The sequence below is a fragment of the Bombus fervidus genome, chromosome 11 (assembly GCF_041682495.2).
Source record: "Bombus fervidus isolate BK054 chromosome 11, iyBomFerv1, whole genome shotgun sequence".
NCBI classification, from domain to species: domain Eukaryota; kingdom Metazoa; phylum Arthropoda; class Insecta; order Hymenoptera; family Apidae; genus Bombus; species Bombus fervidus.
The window spans coordinates 5,707,478-5,735,423 of NC_091527.1; the positions used below are offsets into that span (position 1 = coordinate 5,707,478).

Consider the following 27,946-nt stretch of genomic DNA (forward strand, 5'->3'; position numbering starts at 1 on the left):
GATTGTTAAAATAAATTACAAACTCCAGAAATTTATTCTTCGCAATTTAATCAATTACATCATAGAATATAAAATGTTAATATCATAATTCAATGCATCATAATTTTTATATATGCGCAAGACAAAATTTTAAAATATATAATAAGATCGTTTTTGTATACGAAATTTAAAATGAAAAGATTTTATTTATTATTGATCAAGAAACTATACACCTTAAATATATAAATGAATACATAAACGTAAAACGCATGCTAAAGATATAAATCTGATAATATAGTTCTGATATTTTCGGAAGGTTAATAAAATGACAAAAGTATTGTAGGATACCTCAAATACCTTTTTTTATACAGTCTTAACCATCTCTGAATTGAATTAATTCGAAAGCACGAACGTTCTATCGCGTGTACTCCTTTTTTATTTTATCTATAAATATGAGAAGATTATCGAAACGCGTTTCATGAGGCAAAGGCATTCGTCGCTTTTAATAAATAAAAGTAAATGTAAATGCTTTTTTCTCGCATTAGTTTTACACGATCTTATGCTCTTCTTTATACCATTTTTCTTTTTTTACCTTTTTTTTGTATATTTTTTACTTTTTGGTTACTACATTTTCGATCTTACTAAACTCAATAAATCACCGCCAGCACATAAAAGTTAAAAATACATGATTTAGTGAAAAATTCATTATACTGTATGTGCGTATATAGTACGCTTGTTATATTCATGTCTGTTGCAAAACCAGCGAATAGATCTACCATCACTAATCACAGTATTTTGATCACAAACACGTATGTCGCATGTTAGAAATACAATTTGTGACATGGATACTCACTTGGATTTCTGTAAAACTACTGAACATAGTTTCTTTGTATTTTGTTTTACATTTCGCTAAAGAATAATATTGATAGCTGAAAGGACGAACATCTTTTTAATATATAATGTTGATGTGCTTGAAAATAGTAATTACGCGAGGAAACCTTGACTTAAGCATCACACTTTCATTTTTTACTTCTTTTTAATTATTATCGTTATTATTATTAATACTTATCGAATTTATGTCACGAAGGTTAATTAATAATAATCATGTAATTATTTGATAGTTGTTTCTAAAATCTGTAGTTCATTTCAAAATGCATTCCCAAAAAGCCGTTACTTATTCTATCGTGATGTAATATTTAATCCTTTAATCTGATTTCTTTTTTAAAAGTATGTTTCGTAAGTAGATAAAATTGTACGAAGTACTTCTCGACATGTGGTCATTAATTAATTAAGTAACATTAATATGACGAAGAAACAGAAGAATATCGCATAAGAACATCATGTAATCAACATTCATTGCTTTCACTTTTCCAATCATTCGTTAATTTGCTATTGTATTGTATCATCGAAATTCAAAATGCGCGCGATGATTCTTGAACTTCAATATGGACAAGTTATACTTTAGTGCCATTGTCTGATAATAAGCTCAATTATGATGAAAAACATGTCAGTGATTACTGTTCGTATATGTAATGTGCATACATATACTCGCACATTAAGCATATACGTATAATAAATTATGACTTTATATTTAAATCAAGTACTAGGCTATATTATAGAGCTGGATAGAACAATATTTTCGATATTAAAAATAAGAACATTTCAAGAAATATATTTTGTTAAATAATCAAGATGTAATATTTCTAACGAAATTATCAATTAGATACACTATTTTATTTATCTAGATGTAGTTAAGAAAATATATTTCTTGAAATATATGTAATTTATTGTTAAAAATTCTAGTTTTTACTGAACAAATAGACTTATTCAAAAAATTCTAGTTCCCGTTTGTTTTTTCCAATACAAAAATATTGAAAAAATTAAAATTTAAAACTGAATTATATCAACTATCTTTTGAAACAAAAATTCTCAAAAAATATTTGACAAATGGCGGCAAAGTAACTTGTTTATGTAACGAATTAATAAGAAAATAATAAATATATATATATATATATTTCCTTCTTTTTTTAATAGCGCACGATTATTATATAGTAATAATAAATATAATAAAGCAGTGCACGTAAATTAAGCGCATACATAACAATTTATACGGATATGTTTCCAGGTTCGTTCGTTACATGTTACAAAAAAATTATATTCAAATAATTTTCTGCTGATTTTTTACGAATGTTTACAAAATTTGATAATGAAATTGTTCATTGGTAATGTGAGATATTTACTGCGATTATACAAATAGAAAAAGTGATATAGTAATATTACAAACACTAAAACTTTTTACTTGTAATAGTTATAAATAAATGTTTTATTATAATGACACAAAGTATGGTTAAAACTTTGAATGAAAATCAAACTTTGTTTTTGTGAAACAAAACTCAACTGTCTAATAATTAATAATATTCTAATTTTATAATTTTTGAAGAAAACGATTAAAAATATCAGAAAATGTATCAAAATTGTTAGCACATTGTTCACTTATGTAAATAAAAAACTAAATGTCTCCTATTATTATATTAAACATAAAAAAAGTTTATAGTGTAATCATTCACGTAAATTTGTTTAGGAAGATATGTTGAATAAGATGTGCAATTTTTATGTAAAAATACTCATTCACAACTCACACAATTAATTATCTGGAAACGTATTAAAAATATAATGGAAGTATGTTACAATGACAAATTAATGAAATCTATAGATTAATGTGTAAATAATATTTAAACATATAAAATTTGAGAGCTGATTGAAAAATATGCTATTTTATATTTTATGTTTAACGATTGAAAAAACCCTGTAATATTTTGTAATATTGAGATAAGCACAGAAAAACGATCATAATTTTAACAAAGATTTTATGATTATATTTCTTAAATTATTTGAAGTTTTGCACAATTCCTAGTATTGAATATTGGATGATTTATATGTATTATCGTTTACATTATCAGAAGATGGACAATCTCACAGCACTAACGAACATTTGTTGTATAAAATGAAAATTGTTTAACCCCAATTGATAATTTGTTTTTCCTTCTTTCTTGAATATTTTAATATAACTTAAATAAACAAAGATATCTTATTTACCTACATTTGGAAAATAAATCGCATTTGATACATACATATATGTGATATAATAGATGTATCTTTTTCTTTACAGAACACAAACGCACTAAAATTTTTTTGTCCATTTAGATCTTGAATGTATTAACGAATTTTCATCTTGTTATTTTAAAGAATCACACAGTTACACATAATCTTAGTCCTGTATTGTATGCTTCTATGACAAAAGCACCATTTAAAACACATAGAGAATTAGTTATTTTTCGTTTGCAATTGCACAATAGTTTGCAGGTCAAGAATTGTCTTTTCCAACATTTCAAACCAAGAAACATTAGTTAATGAACATCGCAATTGGTTCGTACAATTGTTGGTTGTCACGGTATCAATTAAACCCGGAGATATCTCACTGATGTTTGTAGAAATATTTTCTACTTGAATATTATTTCTTGATATGGTTTTATCATCTCCAGAATCAGAGGAAGTCATATCATTTACTTCTACTTTGTCCTTTTCTTCGATGTTTATGTTTGAAACGTTTTTCTGTTTATTAAGTTCTTTGATTGGTAGATGCAACTCTTTATCAGTGGTTTCATTGTTTTCGTTCACCATAAACTTACGCTTTTTCGTAGGGGCTTCTACTTCCTGTTGATTAGATTCTTTCACTTTAATGGCTCTAGTTCGGGACAACAGCGTTTCTAATGCTGGTAACAAGCTACTTGGTGGTTTCAGTCTTGTACTGCTATTATAGACAAGAGCCAAAGCTCTTAAATCTCCCGTTAATCTATGTGCAGATGCTTGAATATCTACTGCTTCCACCATTGCTACCATAGAACTAACTAAATTGTCAATAAGTAAGCAAGTTTGTTCAGTTAATACATGATTAGCAAGTTTTGGAAAGAAAGTCTTGAGAAAAGCATGAATTGCCGGTATTCCTAATGACGATCTTTCATCTAGTAATACAGCATCTACATAATCCACTGTATAGGAAGAACAAAGAAGAGATGCAATATGTTTTCTGTCTATGTGTGTAGCAGCATGAACATCTAACCATAATCTAGGAAATAAAGCTAAGTGCAGTGGAACACCTGTAATTAAATAATATTATTATTAATTATAATAATTCTATAAATTTTAGACAATAAATGATATTTACCTTCAAATCCTAACATAGCGCTCAGATTAACTAATGTATCTGTCATACAATCATTATTTATTGCTAATCTGCACATTACATCGATAAGTTCGTGATATGGTAAATAAAACTCGAGTAAAGCATTATCATATTCTGGATCTACTCCTTTTGACGCCTCTAATTGAGAGTGTGGTACGGCCATTTGAACCATCGGTCTAGCAGGTCGAGTAGGCATCTTTCCTGGAGGAGTAGATCTTCTTGGAAGATACGGGCCAGGTGGAACGGCAGCGTGAGATTCTTGAAGAGCTGCATGGCAGTGTGACAGCAATGGTGCCAAAATTGAGATCGCTTCAGCAGGAACAAGCATCACAAGTTCTTTCAAAAGATCTATAGCAAGATTTCTCATATCCGGAGGATTGTATGTATTTAACAACGTTGCTAATTTCCGCAAAATATCTGGCCATTCTTTACAATTCGCTAATATATTCCTTGCATCAGGTCCATCTCTTGCAGTTCTAATACATCGCACAAGTTCGACAATAATAGCTATTAGTTCAGCTAAATCACCAGCAACATGACACGCTGTTGCTTCATGATACATAATATGCAGCATATGAAATGCTTCTAAAGCCATACTTAATCCTCCATTATATACAACATAAAGCCTATCATCATCTGATTCAATCAGTATACTGTAAAGTATTGACTTTATCAATTCGTGTTTGGAATTGGTATATTAAAATAAAAAGAAATATCATTATAAATATTGTACCGAAATGCAGAAATAAGTGTAGCCCAACATGATCGCCCATCTAATCCTTGTAAGTACGAAGATAATGTTCCTCTTCTAAACGATGCAATTTCAGCTTCTTCTTGTTCTGTTTGATCAGGATGTCTTGCAACCAACAATTGCATTAATTTAAATAGTTCGTCCACAGCCTATAAAAAAAGAAATATATTTTATGTTTTAGATATGTTTTATATAAGTAAAGCAAAACATTAGTAGAAATTAAATTAGTAGAAATCTTACAGTCGAATATTGAGTAGGATGAGGTGTTATGTTTTTGAATGCCCATTGAATATTTTGATGTGCAGCTAGTTGCCTTGTAAAAGTGCGTGATTGTTGACAGCATAATCGTAATAAACCGTAGTAAGCAGGTAACATTACTCTATTAAATAATACCACATCCTGATCCTCATGATCAGCACTAAAAAGACATGTAAAATTTTAAAAAATATTCTGCGATCGTTTATAACCATATAAAACAATATTATGCTTACAGTATATAATTAAATGCAATATTTTTAGTTATATGAGGATTGTGAAGTATAAGAGCGACATTTTCCGGACAATCAGAACAAACGTGGTACCAAAACAATAGCACAGCTTGTTTATTATGATGCACTGGAATGCTAGGCTCAGATAATTTTGGGTGAAAAAGTGCCCATAAATCATTCAAATATTGTCCAAACTGGAAGTAAATATTATATAATGAAGTAGTTATACTAAGATTTAACATTATGCAATGCTTACCATTAATTTTTCTGTCTTAGAAATGACACAATATGTAAGTAATGCAAAATAGGCAGTGAGTTTCATTGTACCATGAGTTTGTATATCAATATAATGTCTCGCTGGTTGCAATAATCGTAGAAGTGCCGTATATATTTTATGCAAAATTAAAGTAGCTTCTGGAGATAATTGTAGTTCTCTAGATGTATTGCATCCTAAACCTAATCTATGAGCACTACGATAACCTTGTCTGAAATGAGTTGACGGAACCAATGATACGAGAAGAAAAGCAGCTGCAGAGCGAACTCTTTGATTTGAATGTTCTAATAGAAAATGTTGTAACCACGTGTCTAATCCTTGTAATACCCAAGCATGTGCAAGTTTACTTCTTGTAACGGCTAAAGCTAGCCATTCTAGTGCTCCATGTGGAGCAACTCTAGCTGCTTCCCAAACTCTGCCTAAAATCAATTGCGTCATACAGGGCAACCCACTTAATCCTGAACTTTCAGTTAACAATGTTAGAAGTTTGAAAAATGGTTGGCAGACATCTGTATGTTTTGTTATAGCTTGAAATATCATTGTTACAATATGTATTGCCAATCTATCATTCCAACGACATAAAGATTGTATCAAATTTCGCGTCTGGTTGAGATTGATAACATCTCGCGTTTGCTGATACAAAAAGGGAAATCCTTTACCTCCTGCTACAGCGCTAAGATCTGCTGGAGACAATGCTAGTCTGGAAAGTGAAAATATAATATGTATATAAACATATAATACAGTTTTTACATTAAACAAAAATAAAACTTATTTAACTACCTGTGATCGGGTCCTCTACTACGTTCAACTAAAGTTGCTATTAAAGTGATCATTTTATCTAAAGAAGCAGGTCTCAATTTCTCTGTTGGCATAGCAACAACTTCTTCTTCTTCTTCCTCTTCACTGACTGCATCAACAAATTCGTGTGTTTTATGTCCAAGATAAAAATTTACCATAGTTGATATAGCTTGTACCCTTATTAGAAATAGAGTTTCTTCCTCACCCATTTTACTAAATTCATATAAAAAACTGAAATATTCAGTAAGATGTTTCAAATGTTGTTTTGCATGTTCCATAAGAGATAAAAGCATTCTGACAAATCTTGTCACGCAGGATCGCGTGCCGACAGTATTTACGTCATTTTCTTCATCACAAAGAAGATATAAAGGTGCTTGAGTAGCGCGCAAACGTTGTATCACGTGTATGCATAGCCTTTGAAACATTTGTCTTACCATTTGATTAGGGCACTTGACTAGAATTTGAATTGGCCACCACGAATCACCAGCCATCTTTTCAAGAAATCTAGCGCATGCACCAGCCGAACCATTAAATTGTTTTGTTAATAATTCTACCCATTGCACCATAGTTGGTTTCTCCTTAGCATGAATAAAAGTTTCCATAAAAAATGACGTGGAAAGATCTGCTGACATTTCTGTTATGTCAGATTGTACAGAAAGTAATGTTTGTGGTATATAGCCACATATTTGCCACATAAATGTGAAATACGTATGTTCAAATATATTTTTATCTTGTAAAAAATGCATGTTATCCTGCCATATCCAATCTTCAAGTTCTTTATTTAGTTCCAATGGTGGTAATTTATTAGTATTTTTATGAATTAACAAAGAAGATTGTCGTCCATTTGGACTAGAAACAGTGGCTTCTTCCTCTTTTGCTTGATCACCAGGATCAGTGCACCATTCGTAAAATAACATATATGCTGAATTCGTTTTTTCAAAACTGAAGTCCATAAATTTATCCGTAACGGAATCATAGGTTTTACTAGTCATTTCTCCACCAAAGCACTCTGCCGCTATTTGATTTGGATCAAATGGTTTAACTTCTGCATCATTAAATAAAAACCATTTATCTTTATTAGGGGATGTACGATCTCTAATAAAACTATAATAATGTCCACCATCAGCTGTACCAGTATGAACTGTTACACCTATTAAATCATATTGATAATGTTCCATTTCTGCATCATCATTGTCTAATTCTGATTGACAGTCACTTTCAGATTTTCTCTTTTCAGATGCCTTCTTTTCTTCCTGATAATGCTGTGGCATGAGTTTTTTCTCAACATATCCAGACATATCTAATCTTAATGGAAAACTAAAATGTGTATTTACTTTTTCCTTCAACATAGTTCCCATATTAAATGTATATCGCATTGTATTGAAACACAATATATGTGGCAACTTTTTAAAACAGGCTCTCTTTTCTGCTCTTGCTTTTTTACCACATTGTGAACATGTATACATATTATCTCCTTCCAAAGTATCTTTAACTGTAACTTCATCTAAACTTTCGTAAAGATTTCTCATATCTGCCACCTGGCAACGTACAGTATAAAATTCTTCAAGAGTTCTACTTACATGTTCACAATCTAATGATACGACATTATTAGATATTACACCACAGAATAATGTCTTCACTAAGTTCTTTAAATCTGATGTCATTTCTTCTAATTTAGATACAAGATCTATAAAAAATTCAGCCATATCCTTTTGTTCTCCAGTATTTAAAGGCTCATGATTCATGGTATATACTCGACAAAAGCTTCGAGGATTATACGCTTTTCTCTCGGATTCTAAAAGATAGGCAAACATTCTTTGTAACTCTCTTAATGTGAGTTGATGTTTATTTGCTCTATTACAATCAGCGCCTAATATAGAGATGCGTGCTTGTGGCATCATATATAAATGCTGCATACAACTAGCCATGTAACAGGTGGCACCTAAGTTTGTTAGACCTACATATCCACAATCAGAACGTCCATCTTCATGTGGCCAGTAATCCCATGGATATGGAGAATGAGGGCCAGGTTTATGTTGAGCTAATAATTTTTCATGAAGAATTCTATAATTATCAGGTGCAGATTTTACAAGTTCGACTAAAAGATCGAAAGCTGCTGATCTGGAGACTTGACTTTTACATTTCGGAACATGTTTTGATCGAGGATTAGGTAATGCAAATAGAAAATCGAATACTTCATGCAATAAATTTTGCCCAATTTTTCCTTGTTTGCAAGGTGGATTATGTGTCATGATATTGCAAGTGAGATTTAATAATCCAACTAAGCCATCATCTTCCACTGTGTTATGACGTGTTTCAAGATGATCTCTATTTAAAACTGAATCAATAACTCTTATTGCTAGGGTTTCGAGATCTATCGTTAAATTGGAATCATCCGATCCTTCTTTGATAGCTTCTTCTGGGAGAGAATCAACTAATCTGCAAACAAGCCAAAAATAATCCCTACAAGCAGGTCCATATGGTTCTTTTCCATCATCAAGTGCGGGATGTAAGTGCAACGGTAAATCCGGTTTTCGATGAGAAGGTTGCATTGCTTCGGCAATTACCAGATGTTCCAACAATGTATTTAACATTGGAACGATTAAACTGGGATTACCAGAATTTTCATCTTCAGATCCTGTAGTCCCCAGACATAATCTATACAATGCTGTACAAACTTCTCTTCTTACTTCTGGTTCGGGATCTTCCAATACTAATCTTCTTAACCAAGTTTTCCCAAATGGTTCTGATGATGAAAAAAGATACTGCTTCACTGTTTCATCACTATGTACCCAACAAACTAATAAAGCCATAGTATAATGTATAACTTGTGATCTTCCAAAAAGTCCTGTCTTGTAATGATTTGGATCCCTTGGCAGTGATGCCTCATTTAATATACTTGTTATTCGAGACATAACAGCTTCAACATTTATCATTGAAAGCATCACTTCGCTCAGTTTAGGTACAAGCAGTTTATCTGCTTTACTTCGTTTTTTCTCTTCCTTAACAACGCCCAAATAACACAATTGTTTTAGTAAACTAGCGAGACAGTCCTGCTGCCACTCACTACCATCACCTTGTTCCAAGCATCCAGACATAAAAATATCAAATAAATGACGCAAACCTCCATGCTGAACAAACAATGTAGACCAGGCAACATCCTTCTCTTTGTCTTCATGATTATCATCTGTATCACCATCACCCTCGTTACCAGATGCGCTGGATGTACAATTTACAACAGAAGGTTGGTTTGTTGTACTATGTCTACTCAACGACTCTACTATATATAAAGAATACATCAATTTTTGAGGACTAGCAGGATCTAATAATTCTGGCAAAGTTGTTTCTCCTAGTTTTTTAAATCCTCTCAATAAAGTTGGACTAGTTGGTAGTAATGTTAATGTGTCCCAAACTCTTCTTGAAAGTACCTGTGCTTTTGTATGAGGAATTTCCTGCCCTCCTTTGACAACCGTTTTCATAGCACTTAAAGTTCTCATTAGTGTAAATAGTTGTTCAAAATACTGTGGACGTAATAATAATAATGTCGGCAAAGATTCTCGAGGAGGTGGTGGTAAAAGAGATGGTGAATCCACATCTCGTTTGTTACATCTACCCGTACCATTACCTCGACCAGCGCCGGGAGAAATGAACACTAGTTGGCCATCTTTAAATCCCATTTCTTGCAATGTCTTTTCGTCAAAATCAATAGTTAATTCCTGACCTTGTGTAATCATCCTAATTGGCCCATCAGTAAGTAGAGAACCTAATACTGAACCATTATTTTGATTCGAATTTGTAGTAGATGTCGATTTCTCTTGATTATTTTGTGTATCATCCCACCATTTAGCAACTTCGGCTCTCAGATCAGCTACATAATCAGTACTCAGAAGACTAAAACTTGTTTTTTCAGGTATTCCCGCAGGTTGTACAAATATTCTTAGCTGTTGACCTTTCTCTGAAGTGTTCATAGCAACATGACTTCCGGCACCTCTACCTTCCAGTATCCAGCGACGTAAATGATATGCGTAGCGTTTTCGGAACGCTTCTAAATGTGTTCTTAATAGTAACAAAGCTCTTTGTATGCAACGTAAACTAGCTTCTTCGTTCATTTCCAAATCTGCACTAGCTGCAGCAAGATGAGTCATACATTGTGAAACAAATTCTGCCTCTTGAGTTAATTGTCTAGACATGTAATATCCATTTAGATATTGTATGGCCGCCATACTGACATCTGTGCTTTTAGCTTTTAATGCAATTCTCCACAAGAAATCCATACCAACTGAATCTACGTCTCTTAAAGGTCTATCCAAGTGTGCAGCAGCTAAACGGGCTAAATTACATAATTGTTGGAAAAGACTAAGGCCTGTCATACTAATAGTTTCGGGTGGTAAACTTGGTAATTTTCGCATACATAAATGTTTAAGCGTATCCATTCCAAGTGCATGTTGCTCTGTTGATTTTGCTTGACTAAGCAACCAACTGAAAAGTTCATCAGCGCATGTTGTGTCTTGTGACAAACACTGCCATAATATATCGACCTGTTCGAGACTTAGACGAAAACAATCAGGTGAACCTAAAGGTGAAAAAATAGAAGATAAAAACTGTAGTCGAACTTGTATTTCTGTTTGATGGGAATATAAGTTATTTTTTGGCCCTGTACTAGTATATGTTTTCAGATTATTGAAGAAATGTTTCATCATTCCACGTTCACGATCGGCCCACGTTGTTATCGTATGTGCGTCCATTGCACCAAATTGCTGGAAACTGGCAAGCAATTTAGGTAATAATCTTAAAGATACAACCACAGAACGATTGGTTGCAAGATTTTCTAAGCAACCTTCTATGAATTTCATAGGTATTAATCGATCAACATTGAAGCAGAGGAGATTACATAAAGCTTTCTCAGCTTCCAAAGCTAAACCTTCTCCTAATTGACCAATTTTATCATCTTGCAAAAGATCCCATAATAACGTATTTCCAGGCTTACATACAGTGTCCAAGTTGAATTGGGAACTAACACGTGTTACTGTTTGGCGAATACTTCTCACTTGTGGAGGGCGACAAACAGATCGTCTAATGGTCATTGTTGGATGAGAATGATGAGGATGATAAGCCTGCATTTGTATAGCTGTTAAATGACGCGCAGCTAATTGAGCTAATTCCTCTTCGCATCCACTTTCCTCTCCATCAAAATCTGCCATATTTTTTTCACTTTTGTTAGAGATTCTGCTACTGTAAGATCCTTCTTCATCTGAAAGCATTTCATCTAATCCTGAAGGCAAAAACGTAGGTCCAGTCGCATGTACTAGACCGGCAAGTTCTGATATAACAGCTCCAGGTCCATCAGGTGCTCCGAGAACACCAGCTACATCACTATCATCTTCATCATGCGAAGTATCTGCCGAGTCAGGAGCTCGGTCTACATTATGGCCTACTAATGACATATATTTGTTTTTGTTAGCTCTTCTTAGGAGTGTTGCTGTTGTTGGAACTTGTTGATCGCTTGGATCTAAAGCCATTGCTTGCTGTTTTACACGATCCAGCGCATCAACACCTTTTGGATCATCTATAGAAACTAATCCACCAGTATCTAAAGTACTGTTTAGTACGTCCTCTGGCCTATATTTCATATCTAACATTAACTCTTTAGTTTTCACATTATTTTCTTCATTAACAATGCCTTCTAATGTCTTATCTGCAGTAACTAGTGAACGTTTCTGAGGTTTTTTCCGTTTTCTTAATACTTTCCTCTTCCTCTTTTCTATTGCAACTGTTTCTTCTGTGTTTGATTTCTCTGTGTCTGCTTCTGCATCTGACCCACTCTGTTTTTCTTTTATATCATCTTGTATACTACATGCAGAATCTTTTATTGATTCAGTAAAACATTCAGACTTTTCTATTACAGGATCTTCTCCTTCATTCGAGCTCGTTTGTACAACTGCTGTGCCCACACCTTTTGCTTTAAACGGACCTATTAATATTTATGTTTTAAGTCATTTAAAAATGTTTTAAAGTGCTTTAATATTTAAAGACAAAAGTATTAAATATTAATTATATATGAGTAGGTATTATCTTACCTTCCCCATCACTACTATCCCCTCTTGCTTGTTTTCGTGGTGAAGGTCCTTCAGATGGAGCAGGACTGGGTTCTTCTTCATCCTCATCTGGACTACTTCCATCTATTCCACTAGGATCACTAGTACTGCTGCCACCTATACCACTATTACCTCTTAAAATTTCTCTGTTTTTTATAGATAATCCTCTTGGATACCCTGAACCACCTGCTGTCCAAATAAATTTTATCAAAGCAGATGCCAGGAATAAACTTTGTTCTGTGTGGTCCTTCGGCTCCAATTTTCCTAATAAAGAGTATAAATGTAAAACTGGAGTTGGAGCCAAATGTTTTACTAAGGGTGCCAATAAATCATATACTGGGCGACCACAGTGTTTCAATTGTGCTGCTTGCCACATAGTATCCATGTCAGAACATGTAATTCTACCTTCCATAGCTAAGAAACTTAGTACAATATGACTTTGTTTAATAACCTCTACATGCAAATTTGGTCCAAATATATGAGCTATTATATTATTTTCTGTTAACCAAGCAGCCAATGCATGGCCTACTTGTTCCACTTCAGCGACAGTTTCACTATTGCAAAGTTCATTGAATGCAGTGATATGAGCATTTATCTGAGCTATTCCTGCTAGTCTCATAGTTAAAGTTGTACTAGTAAAATATTTAAATGCTAGATCCAATCCATCACGATCAAAGCTTGGTAAAACAGCGTCGATAGGATCCTTTACAGCACTCCACATGAAATCTAAATATATAAGGTTATTAATTCAAACTCGACAATACACGCCTTAAATTATTATAATCTTATTTATTCCAAAATTTACCTGCCATCGTTCTAACTGCTGGTGTACGTAATTCTTTATCTGCCAAGCGACACATATATTTCATAACACGACTGCGTAATGGTATAAAGAGCTGAATAACACTACCATAATTCAACCAAAGCTTTAAGTTACAAATCACTACAACCATTGAATGTGCAAGACTAACAGGTAATGTATTTTCCATGTCAAAACAAGCAGACATTAAATTGAAACCACCTTGATGACAAAATATGGAAACTGCTCTAATTAAAGGAGCTGGCACTTCTGGATCATGAGGCTCACAATATCCTCCTTCATCCTTTAAAATAATAAAAAATAATGTATAAATGCATAGATAAAAAACAATACTTCTTATAGTAATATATTACTTTTACTGGAGCTAATGGATTAATTGCACCACCATGTTTCATTGCAATGTAAAGAGGAAAATTTAGTAAAAATATTTTTGAAAGAAGATGATACAATTTTTCTCTATCTTGTTGAGACCAGTTTTGTTTTGTTTCTGTTTCTGTTTGTGCAAAATCTGAGTTTTCTACTTTATTTTCATCTGTTTTTCCTTCTTCTTTTTCGTCTTTGGGTGATACTTTTCCAACATTTGTTTGCTGACCATTCTGTTGTATAATTTGTAATTGTTGTAACGTACATAATACAACACTTTGAGTTAATCGTATAAATCGATCAAAATTTTTTATTTCTCGATAGCAGCACATGCATTGTCTATAAAAATAAAAGAAAACAAGTTGTATTAAAATAGAAGTAAAACAATCTTATTAAGTATTTATATCAATTCAAATGTTTGGTTTATATGTTATAAAAAACAAAAATGGAATCAGACCTTTGTACCCACTGATTAACATAATGTAATGTAGTGTCCACATCCGAAATACAAAGTGTTGCCAATCCATCTTGTTCCTTCGATGATCTTTCATCATCTAGATATATATTATAAACAAACAAAAAACAATACGAAAATTTAAATAAAATTGCTATAAATATTTATAAATAAGATTAATGTATCACTATTCTAATCTATCATCATTTCTTATATATCAAACATTTATCTACTTTAATGTGTCGTACAATTTTACTACTAATTACGACCTTTGAAAATATAAAACATATTTTAATATTTTATTATTTTGTATATTTAACGTTGAAGCGTGTTCGTGCATAAGTTGATAAATTTTAAAATCATACATAGGCATATAAGGTTATAAATTATAATGTTATAAACGGACTTTTATAGTAGAAAAAGTTGTGTAATTATGAATCTGGTAGATTTTTTACAACAATTTGTTACTAGATTACTTATACTAGGACATTAGTTGTTGATACGAAATCAAAATTTACAACATGCAGCATAATACTCTAGGTTAACATGAAAGGTATAGTACACATTTTGCTTACAGGAGAGCAGAAGGTCGTGAAAGTCAACACATACATCGCACATGGTTTTCTTCCTTTAGCCTCTGAAAAGGCTTTTAATCACGTCAAGTTCATCACTCAACTTCACCACCGTCCATCGCAAAAGTTGGTAATATTATTAAACATTTGTATTCTTGATTATCCTCTCAACACTTGATTAATTCGTTAGTCACCATATTGCTTTTTTACGCAGCTGCGTTCACTTGCCGCTCACTTCAGATGAGCAACAGTAAATATCTTCCTCTACTTTTTTTAAAATCTTTCATACCTATAGACAAATGATATAATAATGATAAACTACTTCACTTTATTATCGAGGTTCACAAATATCTTTATCCAAATTATTCCTAAAAAATTGTAATCTTTTACTTAACAATATGAATGTCATTATGACAGAAGACAGCTGATCGCCGCCATATTTTATTGAAATAATGTGATATTTAAAATGATCCCATCAGTACTTTAAACATTAATAAGACATAAAAAATAAAACATTATTTTTTTCATTTAACCGAATGATGTATAGAATGAAAAAGTCTAGCCCAATTTTTTCTAACCTCATATTTTTTTAATTATTTTGGACCAAATTTATTTAAGATAATATATAATTTATTTTATATTTGTTTTGTAACATTAACATCAATAAATTGTAGCGTTGCTAAATACATAAATCTTATTAAAAATCACAATTAGAAATTTACTTATAAGATAGCAATACTATTGATAATGACTACTATATACTATAAATATATTAATAAATAAAGCAATAATATTAAATAACAAATAATATATTAAAGAGCTAATAATAAATTTTTTAGAGTTTATCAAACAATAACTCTGAATTGTTTAAATAGAGTAAAAATGAAATAAATGAAATTATTTTTATTTTGTTTATATTATATCAATTAAATCTTATAATGTATTAGGAAATAATCAATGTCAAAAATATCATTTAAGAAAGTAAATCTATTAATTTTTTTGCTTTAGTTATAACCTTTAAGACTTTCATTGTACAATTCTTAATTCTATTATAATGAAATATTGGTTATAAATTTTAAACATAAAAATTCCTTCTTATAATTGTAATATAATTCATATATATTTAATTATATATATTTTCATATGATTAAATATATTTGTATTGTGTATCTAATTTGTATGTAATATCAGGTAATATGTACCAAGAAAAAAGATATACATATGTACTCATAAGCTATATTATATGTATGTACAGTTCGGAGGAGAGCAGTAGAAGAATATAGTGCTGGTAGCGCCAGTTGTCCAGAAGTATGATAAACAATCTTGAAAGGAGCATAACATCTTGTGCGATTTCATAGAATAAATCTTTGTGTGAAGATATTGACGTGTGTATTGGGTTATAGGGTGTCGATAAGTGCCATACGAACAAGAGTAAATATTAATAAATAATTGAAATGGGTAGCACGGATAAAGCTGAGATCACGGGTTTTATATGCAGACTTTGCAGTAAGATGAACCGTTTCGTGATCCACATATACGGTGAAGAGGGTGAGAGAATGAAACTCGCTGAGAAAATAAATGCTTATCTTCCAATTACGGTAAAAATCATTATCTACTTTGTATTTTTTTAAGTTAGGCTTTCATCGATATTATTTTTTAATAAAATTTTCATACTTTTTACTACAATATATCTTGTGTATGACTGGTTAAGATTTCACTTTATTTGAGTTACATTTATGGTTTTTCTTATATGAATTTTTTATCGTATTTGACAGCTCTGCCTTAAACACAACAATAATTGAGAAATTGTAAAATTACATAACATAATGATAAAAATAGTTTGTTTATTACAAATTTATTAAATCTTTCTAAATATAAATATATATTATAGCTATATTAAATTAGAGAAAGATTAATTAATTGTAATGTTTTAAAAGTTTCATAAATAATGTTTTAAGTATTTTAAAATATAATATATTTAAAGATGTATATGTGTGTATATGTCATATAATGAGTATTTTTTATATTTAGTTTTGAAAAATACAATTTTTACCCTTTTGTCATATAGGTAAACATGAATGATCCATTACCTAAAACGGCATGTCTACATTGTATTGAACGGCTTGAAGCTCATCATGAATTAATGGAACAATTTTTCTTAGTCAAACGAAGGTTAACTACTCAGAATAAATCATCAACAGTTGCATCAACCTCTACACAAACTGCTGATACTGTACCAACATCTAGCCCACCTCCATGTTAACATATAGAATTAAAAGCAGAATTTCTCGCTCAATATTATTAAACATTTTCTGTATATCTTATTTGTATTGTTATTTTAGTAATTTATTACTAGGGAAACAAATTTTTTTGTTAAATGAAAAGATATATACATAATCAATCAATTGATTCAGCAATCTATAGAATTATCTTTAAAAATTTTATAAAAAATTTTCTTCTTAAAATATGTTGGTAAATGTTTGTGATGTGCAAATTTACTTTACTGTATAAACTTTTTTATTTTTTACACCAGATATTACAGATATTTTTTATTGATACTATAATATAAAATATATGAATAATTATAATTTGTTTGTATTTCACATCTTCAAAAAAATTGGAACTTTTTTTTCTTGACTAGTAATCAGCAATAATAAAGTTATAGATATGTTTATGTAAATGATATATCCAATGAATATTTTTAGGCATGTTTAATGATATTCAAATTATTGAATTAATATTTTATTTGATGTATCTTGTATAGTTTTTATTAATAGAAATTTTTAAACATCTTTTAATACTCTAGGATAATATTATTTCTTTAACAGATCTATACTGCTGGTGTACAAAGATAAATAGATAGATATGTCAAAGTGATTTCTTAGAATATTAAATGATGTTATATTACATAATTGAATGTAAAAATAAGAAATTTAGTTGGCAAAGTTTTTAATAATATTATGTATTAGATATATACAAGATTGTCAATACTAATGTACATTAAATCAATCATGTTTCTTTTGCTATTAAATATCACTAATTTTAATATGTCAACTTTTAATAATAATATGGTACAAAGTATAATGACAAAAGTATCTGCATAATTATATTATATTAACATATATTATTCCACAGAGTTTAACAAAATTTGAATGTTTACCTCTAAGTTGCAATATAATAAATAATTTATAAAAATTTTTAAATGTATAGAACTTTGATTAATTATAGTATTTTACATTATAAAAACCAAAAATCTTTATAAAAATGACACAAGGATAAATGATACTACTATAATTTGTTAAGATTATTTATTTCTTAACAATATTTGCTAACACAATTAAATGTTATGTGGAACAATATTATTGGTTGCGACACAATCCATATTGTGCTTACTATATGTATTATTTCACATGTAATTCATCATTTACAAAGAGAAAATTTATTTTTAGAAGACAAGGTTGTGTTCGTCACTCAAACATTATTGTAAAGCCTTAAATATTTTAACAGTATTTGAGAAATTTTACTTTATTTTACCTTTTTATTTAATATATCATTATCACTGCATAAGAAAAGACAATATAAATTTGTTGTATCTGTGATCAATATGTGTATATATTTTACCTATAAATGTAGTCAATATTCTCAAATTAATGACTGATAACCTGTATAATAGTGTTTTCCTATAAATATTACTGCCTAAATGTAAATTGCAAATAATAAATAATAGTAATAAAGATAATGATAAATCATAATAAAATAACGGGTGCACCTATATAAAATCTGTTTAGGATGCATTTATTATCTTACCCTCCAAATAAATAGAGGTCCATTTATTTAATAGTATATTTTATATTTCTAGATATTTTATCTAGAAATATTACTATTTTGCAAAACAGAAGTAGAATTTGAATATTTATTTTAAACCATGTGCATACTAAAAATATATAATATCTAAGCAGAGCTTTATGCAAGAGCTGTATGCAACCAAAAGAAATAACAATATTATTGATGTTAACGTTTTAATATTACTGTTTACAATTCTGCTGTCAATTATCCTGTAGTTTATTAAACTGAATTGTACAATATGTATATATATTTCTACGTATGTTTTACAATGCTTTTATATTTAAATACCTTAAACTATTTTCATTGTTAATTATAATAATGGAAATTACTTTCAAAATAAAATGTTTTTACATAGTTCTGCTGGAATCATACAATAATATAAACAACGAAATATAAAGAATTAAATAAAATATTCTTTCTTTTAATACAATTTGATGAAATGTAAATATTTTTGTAGGTATTAATTGATTGTAAGTATTACTTGATTGAGTGTCGATACACATTCTCTTGTCTTCTTAAAACAAACATTTAGTATGTGCTACTGCAAGATTTCTGAAACCATTATACAATAATATGCGTAGCTATATCTGTGTGCGATAAACTACTAAAACCTGACTTATGAGTGTTTTCAACACACACAATGTAAAATATGTACAAAGATTTATGGAGCCCAACTCCTTATTTTCTTTCATTTTTCCCCCAATCATTGTATGATCATGTTGTCTGATACCATAAAGCATGTCCACGACTGATTTTTTATAAAAAATATATAATATATATCTATATAAAATTTCATTCTTTTTATCAGCCAACATGTCTTCGTACAAATTTAATTCCACTCAGGGGTATTTGATTTTGTTTTCTGCAACTTGTTTCTTAAGTTTAATTTTTTTTGTTTCCTTTTAATTTAGTACCTGAGGTACTTCGACGCTCAAATAGAAATATAAATGCATCTTTGACCAATTACGATATACACGACGACGAACGTCTAATACCTATCTGATGATTAAAGCACAATGGCAGCAATTTTTCAAATATAATGCAAAAGGCTGTAAATTGATAAACGTTGAGCTGCATTCATGACAATTGCATAGTTGAAAATCCAATTCTATGCACTTTGTCAAGAAATTTGGTATGAAATACGAATAAACTTGAATGTTTCGTATTTTAGAATAATTATAATATGATATTCTATTTACGTAAATTATATACATAAATTAAAGTAATTCATTTTTTGGAAGTTAAAAATTGTGCTATATCTCACATGCATATTAATATACAATCATCCGTTCATTTCACAAGTTGTTTACGTACAAATGAACATTGCTTTGAATATGATTAACTTCTTACTACTTTATGAACCACATTGCAACATTTCCTTTTATTTTTTAAATAAAAAATTTCGATCGCAAAGACGCTAAAATTCTATTTACGTATATACGTATATTGCGAACTACTATAACATTACTACTTCTAATATATACAAAATTTACTATTCTAGGAAATATGTGATGGTTGTTGCACTTGACATCTTTATTTTATCGTCTTGAAAACAGCTCAACCGCCAACGGTGTTATAAGCTATACTCGAAACGAAAATGACAGACGGCTTAGACAATTATTTGTTCCCAAGATGTCTTTACAATAACACACTATCGGTAACATTTTTCTCAGCCTTTTCTTAAAAAAGAAGAATGAACGATGAAATGATCATCAAGTTCGATAATTTGTACTTTGCATCTGAGCAGGTGAAATGACAAATTGAGGATAAAAATTTTCAACTGTTACGTTATGTTCTTGACAAAACAATGTACAACACAAAGCATATATGAATATATATCTTCATTCTGGTAAGTGTTCCTCATTTATACTAAATCTTATATCTATATCTACAATTTATTTTAATGGGGGAAAATTTACCTAAACGATATTAGGTAGGTAAAAATTGTCATGAAATCTGCTATAATTGCAGGGTGTCCATATAGTGATACTATCCTATTATCTCCCAGTGTTGTATAAAAATTTCTTTAGCGCAGGTTAAGATAATTAGGGTGTTTCAAGGCAGCTCATCACGAACAGGCCTGTTGCATTTCTGCTTTAGCTGCCTTTATAGCTAAAATCAAAATGAATACATTTTTTATATATAAAACAAATTTCATATAAAAATTTCTATAATACCTTATTCATAAAAACATTAATTATTTATAAAATATTTACCTTCTCGTTCTCTTCTTCTTAACTTTTTTCTGCGTCTTTCAATAGCAGCAAGTTCAACTTTCACAGCATTATATGTTTTACGTAACTCAGCTAATTTTTGCTGTAGTACAGCTATCCTTTGACTGCCATCCAATTCAGGATCTATGTTAAACACAAAAGGTTAATATTTTCTTTTTATAGGTAAGACATTAAAATTAAGGAAGAAATCCTTTACCTAATTCCACATAAAAATTATATTTCGTCGGTCGAGGTGATCTCGATGAGTAATTACTAAGATCAGGAACACTAGTGATATTCGTGTGATTTGCTGAAGTTGTATTAATTCCACATAAATTAGACCCTTCACTTGTGTCATCGCTATCGCTTCCACCACCATGTCTACCATGTCTATTACTATGTCTTCCCGCTTTTTTAGTAGTATTTTTATCACATTCTGAATGCTTCCTACTCCTCTTACGTTTTTTAGGCGATTGTGTTTCTTCAATGGATCGCTTTGCTGGTGGTTTTAATATTCTATCTGCAGAATTTCCTTCAACATTTGGCAATGTGTCATCTTCACTGAATCCTGGACCTTTCCCACCACTATCATTGTCTGCTTCAGAACTATCACGATTATGTTTCATATTATCCTCTGAAGTTGGTGATGAACCACCTGTCCTTTCTTCTCTTGGGGATCCAGAGATATTGGAAATGCTTGAATCAGGTGTAGTTGGAGGTGTATTATCCATTACAGGTGCTGCTTCATTGCTTTCTCTCCTCTGTGCAGGCATTAGTGCAGGTAAGTGTTGATGATGAGACTGCTGTTGTCTCATACCCAGAGTAGGATTTTGTTGCATAGATAAAGAAACTGGGACAGATGTTTCTACAGTTTTTGGCAGTGCCATACTCAGAGTGGCAACAGTGCTGCTGGTTGTACTCTGACCAGATGTAGGAGCACTTGCAAATGGCATTTCCATTAATACTATACTATTTTCTGTAGTTTCAACTTTTGGAGGTGAACAGGATGGACCAGCATTTATTTGTTCTATATTTTCAGTAATAGGTGCTGGTGAACCTGGTATTTCTTCCTCACATAACAAAGAATTAATTGCCTCTCCCTCTTCATCTGTTTTTATAACAGGTGTTTCTTTGATCTCAGTTTTAAATTCAGTAATACATTCTTGTGGCTGATGTTTTAATGGTTGCATAGATTTTTGTGTTTGTAATTGTGAATACCTTTCTTGTGTGTCTTGAAGCCTATCTAACTCTGCTCTTAATTTAACATCAAAATTTGACGAACTTTTCACATCTTGTGATTCCTCATTATCGATTATTAACCTCTGTTCAGAATCACTACTATCTGCAGAATCTACCATATCTTGACTGATTATCTTCTTATGATTTTCCTTTTCCTTTTCTTTAAAATCGTGTTCTTTAAATTCATCTTCTGTTTTCTTAGACTTCTCATTTTCTATATGTTTCCATTCTTCTTCTTCAGTTTCAAGTATTTTTTTATGTTCTGTTTTTGTTTCAACAAATTTTTTTATTTCTACTTCTTTTTTAAGTTTAAATTGTTGAAGTTCTTCTTCTTTTTGTTTAATTACTACACACATTATTTCTTTACATTGGTTTTCATTATTTATTACAATCTCTTCCTCTTCTCGTTTCTTATTCTCACTTTCAGTCTTAGGCCCATGCTGATCTTCTTTACTTTTTTGTGCAACTACAATATCTAACTTCTTAGAAATTTCTTTTGAGGGTTTCCATACAACTTCTGGAATTTCATCTTCTTTTTTAACATCTTTAGTTTTATTACGAAAAGCCATTGCTGCTGAAAGTTTTTCTTCAATTGTAGATGTAGCTGGTAATCTTGCACTAATTGGTGCTGGAATTGTTACAATTGGAGATGAAACAGGTGTAATATCTAATAACTTTGGATCTAATGGTTTTAATTCTGGAGATTGACAATGTAAAGGAGATTTAATGCTTTGTTTCTGTTCAACAACTACATCAGATTTATTTGAAACTGTTAATGTTATATCCTCTCTTACCGATTCAATTTGTAAACTTGTGTCTTCTTTATTGGATCCCATTGAATCATTTCCATCATTAGAAGGAAACATTTCTTGCTGATATGTAAATAAGTTTTCTTGTTCTGCTTCTGAAACTTCTGCTTCTGATATTATTAAACGATCTTCTGAGTCGTCATGAGTAGCATCATCATCTCCAGGTAAATCACTAAATAAAAGATCTATACCATTATTCATTTTACTCGTTTCCTCAATAATAGGTATTGGTTTTGCCGGATTAAATGAAGGTGATTCACAAAGCTTATCGAATGCTTCTTCACATGTTGCTAATGATGTAGATTGTAGTGATTTGTGAGAAGATAAATTGTCTGTAATATCATCAGTCCTTTTACTGAATAATTTCTTTACTTTCTTTCGTGAATCGTTGTCGGTTTCTGATTTAGTTTCTTTTATAACTGGTGATACAACTATTTTTTGTTTCTTTTTAGGGCTTTTCGGTTCTTCTTCAAACACCCTCTTTTTTATCTTGTCTTTTTCTCCACTTGTATCTCGTTTATTTCGTACCTCAAATTCAAATGGTTCTGGTTCTTTAAATTCGTATATATCTTCTGTACTATCTACTATTTTAGATTCAGGCATTGTTTCTAATTTTGATGGCTCTAATTTTTTTTCCAATTTTGGTGATACTGAAACAACATTCTCTTTTTCTTCTATTTTTATTTCATCCTCTGGATCTGGTTCAACCCTAACAAGCTCCAATTTCACTGCTTTATCGAAACCTTTTAATTCAGATCGTATTTGATTTAAGTCAAAATCTCGACCTTTCGGTTGTTCTTCATCGCTATCTGGTTCAGATTTTATACCTTGCGATTTACTAATTGTTCTTCTTAAACGTCTACCTCTACGTGGTTCTTCTAAATTATCTTTGTCTTCTTCACCCTCGCTAGTTTCTTCAGGTTTTATTCTGTCTTCAACTCTGTATCTCGCTTCTCTACGTTTTCTTTCCTCTGTAATCTTAGATTTCGTTCTTGTTTGTTCAGATTCTGTAGTATCTGAATCATATGTTTCACTTTCTTCAGTTTCCGATGGAACTATATCCGCATGTCCAGAAGTTCTCCTAGTACGCCTTCGATGTTCTGTGCTAGATGTATCATTATTTCTTGTTCGTGTTTGACGATTGTTTGCTGGTGTCGCTGGACTTTTGGTTCTAGAACTAGAACTTATAACAGACAATGGAGTTGTAGATCTAGTCGGTTGAGATATTTCTTTTTCCTTATCTTCTTTCTTGATTTCTTTTGTCGTAGTAGATGAAACAACTGACGTAGTAGGTGCAACACTTTGCGCTCGACGTCGATTTTGAGATGCATTCGAATTAGTGTTAGAAACAATTTTTGATGGCTTATTGGTGTTATTTGATAAATTCGTACTGGGAGTTTGAGGTCGTGAAGTAGCTTTAATTCGTTTTACTCTACCTTGAGCTTGTGTAAAATTCTGTGCTATCCTCGATGGTTTAATCCATTCATCATATCTCGTATTCCACCCAGTATAATGCACTAAATACATTGGTTCTGTACCATCTTTTTCCATATCAATAACTTTTGCTTCATAAGTAACTTTAGATTCATGAGTAGGTCCATAATATACTTTTAGTCTATCTCCTAATTCTACAGGTCCTTTGTAACAAGGAGCTGAATCTGTTGACTGTTCGTCTGTACGTGATTTTTCTGCCTCATACTCTTTTCGTTTTCTCCCCCGTTTCTTTAAATCTTCATCCATCAATCGTCTTTGCTTAGATAAAGTTTTTCTTTCCGATTCTCTCGATGGAGTCCGTGTTTCCCTATTTTCAGAAGACATTTTACTTTTTACATTATCATCTTTAGATTTAGATCTTGTTTTAGCAGCATCCTCTTCTTTCATTTTATCGTCTTTCTTTTCTTGTCTTTTAGGTTCAGTTTTCTTTTTTTCTATTACTTTTTTCTTTGTGTCTTCTTTATTTTTAGATTTGCCTCTGTTTGGCAAGGATAAGGATGTTGATATTTTTTGAGATTTTTCACTGCTAGATGAAGATTCAGCTTCACCTTCAACGTTTACATCACTGTCTTGTCCGCTACCGCTTTCTTCAAATTCATCTTTCTTCTTTATTTTCACAATTTCTTCTTCTTTTATTGGTTGTTCTTTCTTAGTCTCTTTTTTCTCTTTCTTTTCTTCTTCCATGATCTTTTTATCTTCTTCCTCTTTTTCATTTTTGATGATCGACACTTGAGGTGGTACAGGTGTATTTCTGTCTTTATCCCTAATCAGACTTCTTCCAGGACGTTGTTTACGCATAGTACCCCTTGGATGATTTACCATAGTACAACCTAACTTCCTATAAAAATCTTCAAAGGAATGTAAGAATTTCTTATAGGCCTGTTTAACCAAATTGTGCGTCGATGGTGAATTTTGCATTGTAAAGCTCAAGCGACGTGTTATTAGTTTCCATTGATTTTGATTTGTTACACGATTATAACCGCCTAATTTATAAACAGCTCGAAATAACCTATATAGATCTATGTCCTCAGAACCTATCATTGGACAGTTGTTAATAGGTGTACCACGGTCATCCATAAACTTATACAGTTGTGCCACAAAGTGATCTTTTTCTTCGCGCGGTTCATCGTCAGAACTCTGGAAAATAAAAATTATGTTTATAACAAATTAAATTTATTTATTGAAATTAGTAAAAGAGATCTTACGTCAGAATCAAGTTCCCCATCTGAGTCACTGTTTCCACTTGATACAGAATGTCCAAAAAGAGAATCTCTATCCCAATGGGGAGGTAACTCATTCTTTTCTAAAAATAGCAATGCCTTCTCTACTGCAACCTTCAATGTACTATTCTCAACTTTGTTGACAAGTTCTTTTGTGAATTCAGTGGCCTCTTTCTTTGGAACTGTATAACTAAATATGCAAGAAGTAAGAGTAATACAATAAAAAATAATGAAATAAGTATCAATGTACAGCTGATTTTTAACAAACACATTTAAATAGATTTTATAGAGTTTTAGAATAAGCTTTAATGGGGAAAAAATATTTTGTTACCATTTCGACCATTTTGCTTTCTTTTCATATTTTTCATAAAATCTTATATATGACACAGATCATACTTACTATCGTGCATCCTTAAATGATCGCACAAGGTAGTCGTCTCTCACTCGAATTCTCACTGTATCTTGAGCAGTTGGAGCAACCACTAATCCAGGGAACCAATTATCTTTCTTCTTTTTATCTCCAAGTTCCACACATACAACTCGTCCAATTTCAGGTTCTGTCTCCATTCCTTCTTTGCCTGTTCCACTAGAACCTGAATCACGAGTTCCTCGTGCAGGACTATCTTCATCATCACTACTTTCATCTCTATAACAATTATTTTACAAGTAATAACACAAATTATTTCATAAACTTATATTGCTGATATTATTTCACAACACTCACTGTGCTTGTCTAGACCGCCGTCCTCTTCTTCCTCCAATTACTGGATTTCCAAAATGTTCTGGATGTGTCAAAGGAAGTTGGTCCAAAGTTTCACTCTCTGCAAAATGTCTTCCACTTTTCAAACAAAGTGCAGTTCTTCTTAATGTAGTAATATCTCCATCATCAAAAACTACAGTATATTGACTACAATCTTGAATCTTAGTGATAGTAGCTTCCACAAATTCTTTTCTATCTCCATGTTTAGCTTCAACAGATGCACCTACTCTTAAAGTCCCTTTTATCTGATCATCAGCTACTGTTGCTGTACCCAAGCCTTGTTTATAAGTCACCCTGCATTTCACTGATCTTACTACTTTCCGAATTTTTGCTTCACAAAAGGCACCCTTGTATTTAGCACTAACCTCCGTACCCACTGATAGGTACGGTGGATCGTCTCCCTGTAACAGAAAATACATGTATATTTAATATTTATACTTTTCAAATCTAACTTTTTGTCATGACATACTTCCATAGTCATCATACATTCACTCTCTGTCTAAACTAAAGAGATACATATAAAGACAAAATTTTAGTATCTTATATTATATATACATGAATATATATATACATATATATATACATATACATATATATTGTCTTTAAAAAAAATCATAACAAGGACAACATGATATTAACGAAATTTGAAATAATTTCTTTTATTATTTATTATTTATTAGGTCTTGAAGGTTTATAGAGAACTATGATCTAATTTCGTACAAAACATTATTTCGGCTGTTATCAACGACAGAACTTAAATAATAAAAGTATGAAAATTGATATAAAAAGCCAGCTGCCTCGTATGATGAGCTATTGTTTATGTAGGCGGTCATGCCTCGCAGGTACCGAAGATTATTTTTATATCGAGATTGCCTTACGATAAACAAGAACTTTCGCACGAAGATACGTTTTCGTTGAAATAAAACTCATACTTTGATATCTTAATCACGTTTTCAAAACGAAGTCCACTACGTTCGTGACAGCCTGTCGATTTCTCAGACATCAGGTAATAGTTGTAACCTCGAAGATACTTTAGGCGAGACATTCGTCCGAAGTAAATGACCTGCGAAAGCGTTGTAACTACATAACAAAAGCACGGATTTTAACTTTCTCTGTGCACGCGGCAGAAAAAAAAAAGAAAGGAACTCAACTATACAATCTTTGCGCACTTGTTTCTACGTCAACTTTGCTCCCGCCTGTTTTTCCTTACCAGCATCTTCTAGCGCTCCACGATCTCCATATAAATAATCTTAAGACACTGGCACGTGAGTGACATTAAAATCGAACAGTTTTACATTATATCGTTGAAAGTAACAACACAGGAAAAATTCCAGTTGGCTGTGAGAATCTGACCCCCTTCGCGGAACCAACACTTCACGGCCCGAATGCGTACAAGCTCCTGTTCCCTGCCCATTTCCACCCCGACGCAACTTGTCAGCTAGCCACTCGACTCCTATTGGATGATGTCTTTGCACTTTCTGAAAACAACTGAGTAAAGATACAAAATTAAAGTTACGCTCCTGCAGTG

General features: G+C 31.3%; 3 protein-coding genes across 5 annotated transcripts; 1 reads left to right on the top strand and 2 right to left on the bottom strand.

Moving 5' to 3' along the window:
• Positions 1 to 11: 11 nt before the first annotated feature.
• Positions 12 to 14,980, bottom strand: Puf (ubiquitinyl hydrolase 1 puf). The gene is made up of 12 exons (XM_072012175.1): positions 14,841 to 14,980; positions 14,269 to 14,365; positions 13,802 to 14,150; positions 13,434 to 13,731; positions 12,611 to 13,354; positions 6,516 to 12,504; positions 5,718 to 6,435; positions 5,465 to 5,655; positions 5,214 to 5,391; positions 4,956 to 5,122; positions 4,205 to 4,875; positions 12 to 4,136 (listed from the first exon to the last, which is right to left on the bottom strand). Exons 1-12 carry the CDS (start codon positions 14,881 to 14,883, stop codon positions 3,304 to 3,306), a joined length of 10,278 nt encoding a protein of 3,425 aa, XP_071868276.1. The 5' UTR covers positions 14,884 to 14,980; the 3' UTR covers positions 12 to 3,303.
• LOC139991855 (uncharacterized) lies at positions 14,824 to 17,161 on the top strand. 3 transcript variants are annotated; one of them, XM_072012213.1, is made up of 4 exons: positions 14,824 to 14,963; positions 16,093 to 16,145; positions 16,241 to 16,435; positions 16,906 to 17,161. In XM_072012213.1, the coding sequence occupies exons 3-4, from the start codon at positions 16,292 to 16,294 to the stop codon at positions 17,098 to 17,100; spliced, it is 339 nt and encodes a 112-aa protein (XP_071868314.1). In that variant the 5' UTR covers positions 14,824 to 14,963; positions 16,093 to 16,145; positions 16,241 to 16,291; the 3' UTR covers positions 17,101 to 17,161. The 3 variants fall into 3 exon arrangements, with proteins under 3 accessions (XP_071868314.1, XP_071868316.1, XP_071868313.1); XM_072012215.1 differs by having other exon boundaries at positions 14,841 to 14,967; XM_072012212.1 differs by having other exon boundaries at positions 14,841 to 14,967; positions 16,093 to 16,435.
• A 1,714-nt stretch (positions 17,162 to 18,875) lies between these two features.
• Positions 18,876 to 27,860, bottom strand: Htk (AT-rich interaction domain hat-trick). Its single transcript, XM_072012184.1, has 7 exons — positions 27,629 to 27,860; positions 26,383 to 26,819; positions 26,059 to 26,304; positions 25,644 to 25,848; positions 21,114 to 25,575; positions 20,900 to 21,040; positions 18,876 to 20,795 (listed from the first exon to the last, which is right to left on the bottom strand). Exons 1-7 carry the CDS (start codon positions 27,632 to 27,634, stop codon positions 20,752 to 20,754), a joined length of 5,541 nt encoding a protein of 1,846 aa, XP_071868285.1. The 5' UTR covers positions 27,635 to 27,860; the 3' UTR covers positions 18,876 to 20,751.
• Positions 27,861 to 27,946: the final 86 nt, after the last annotated feature.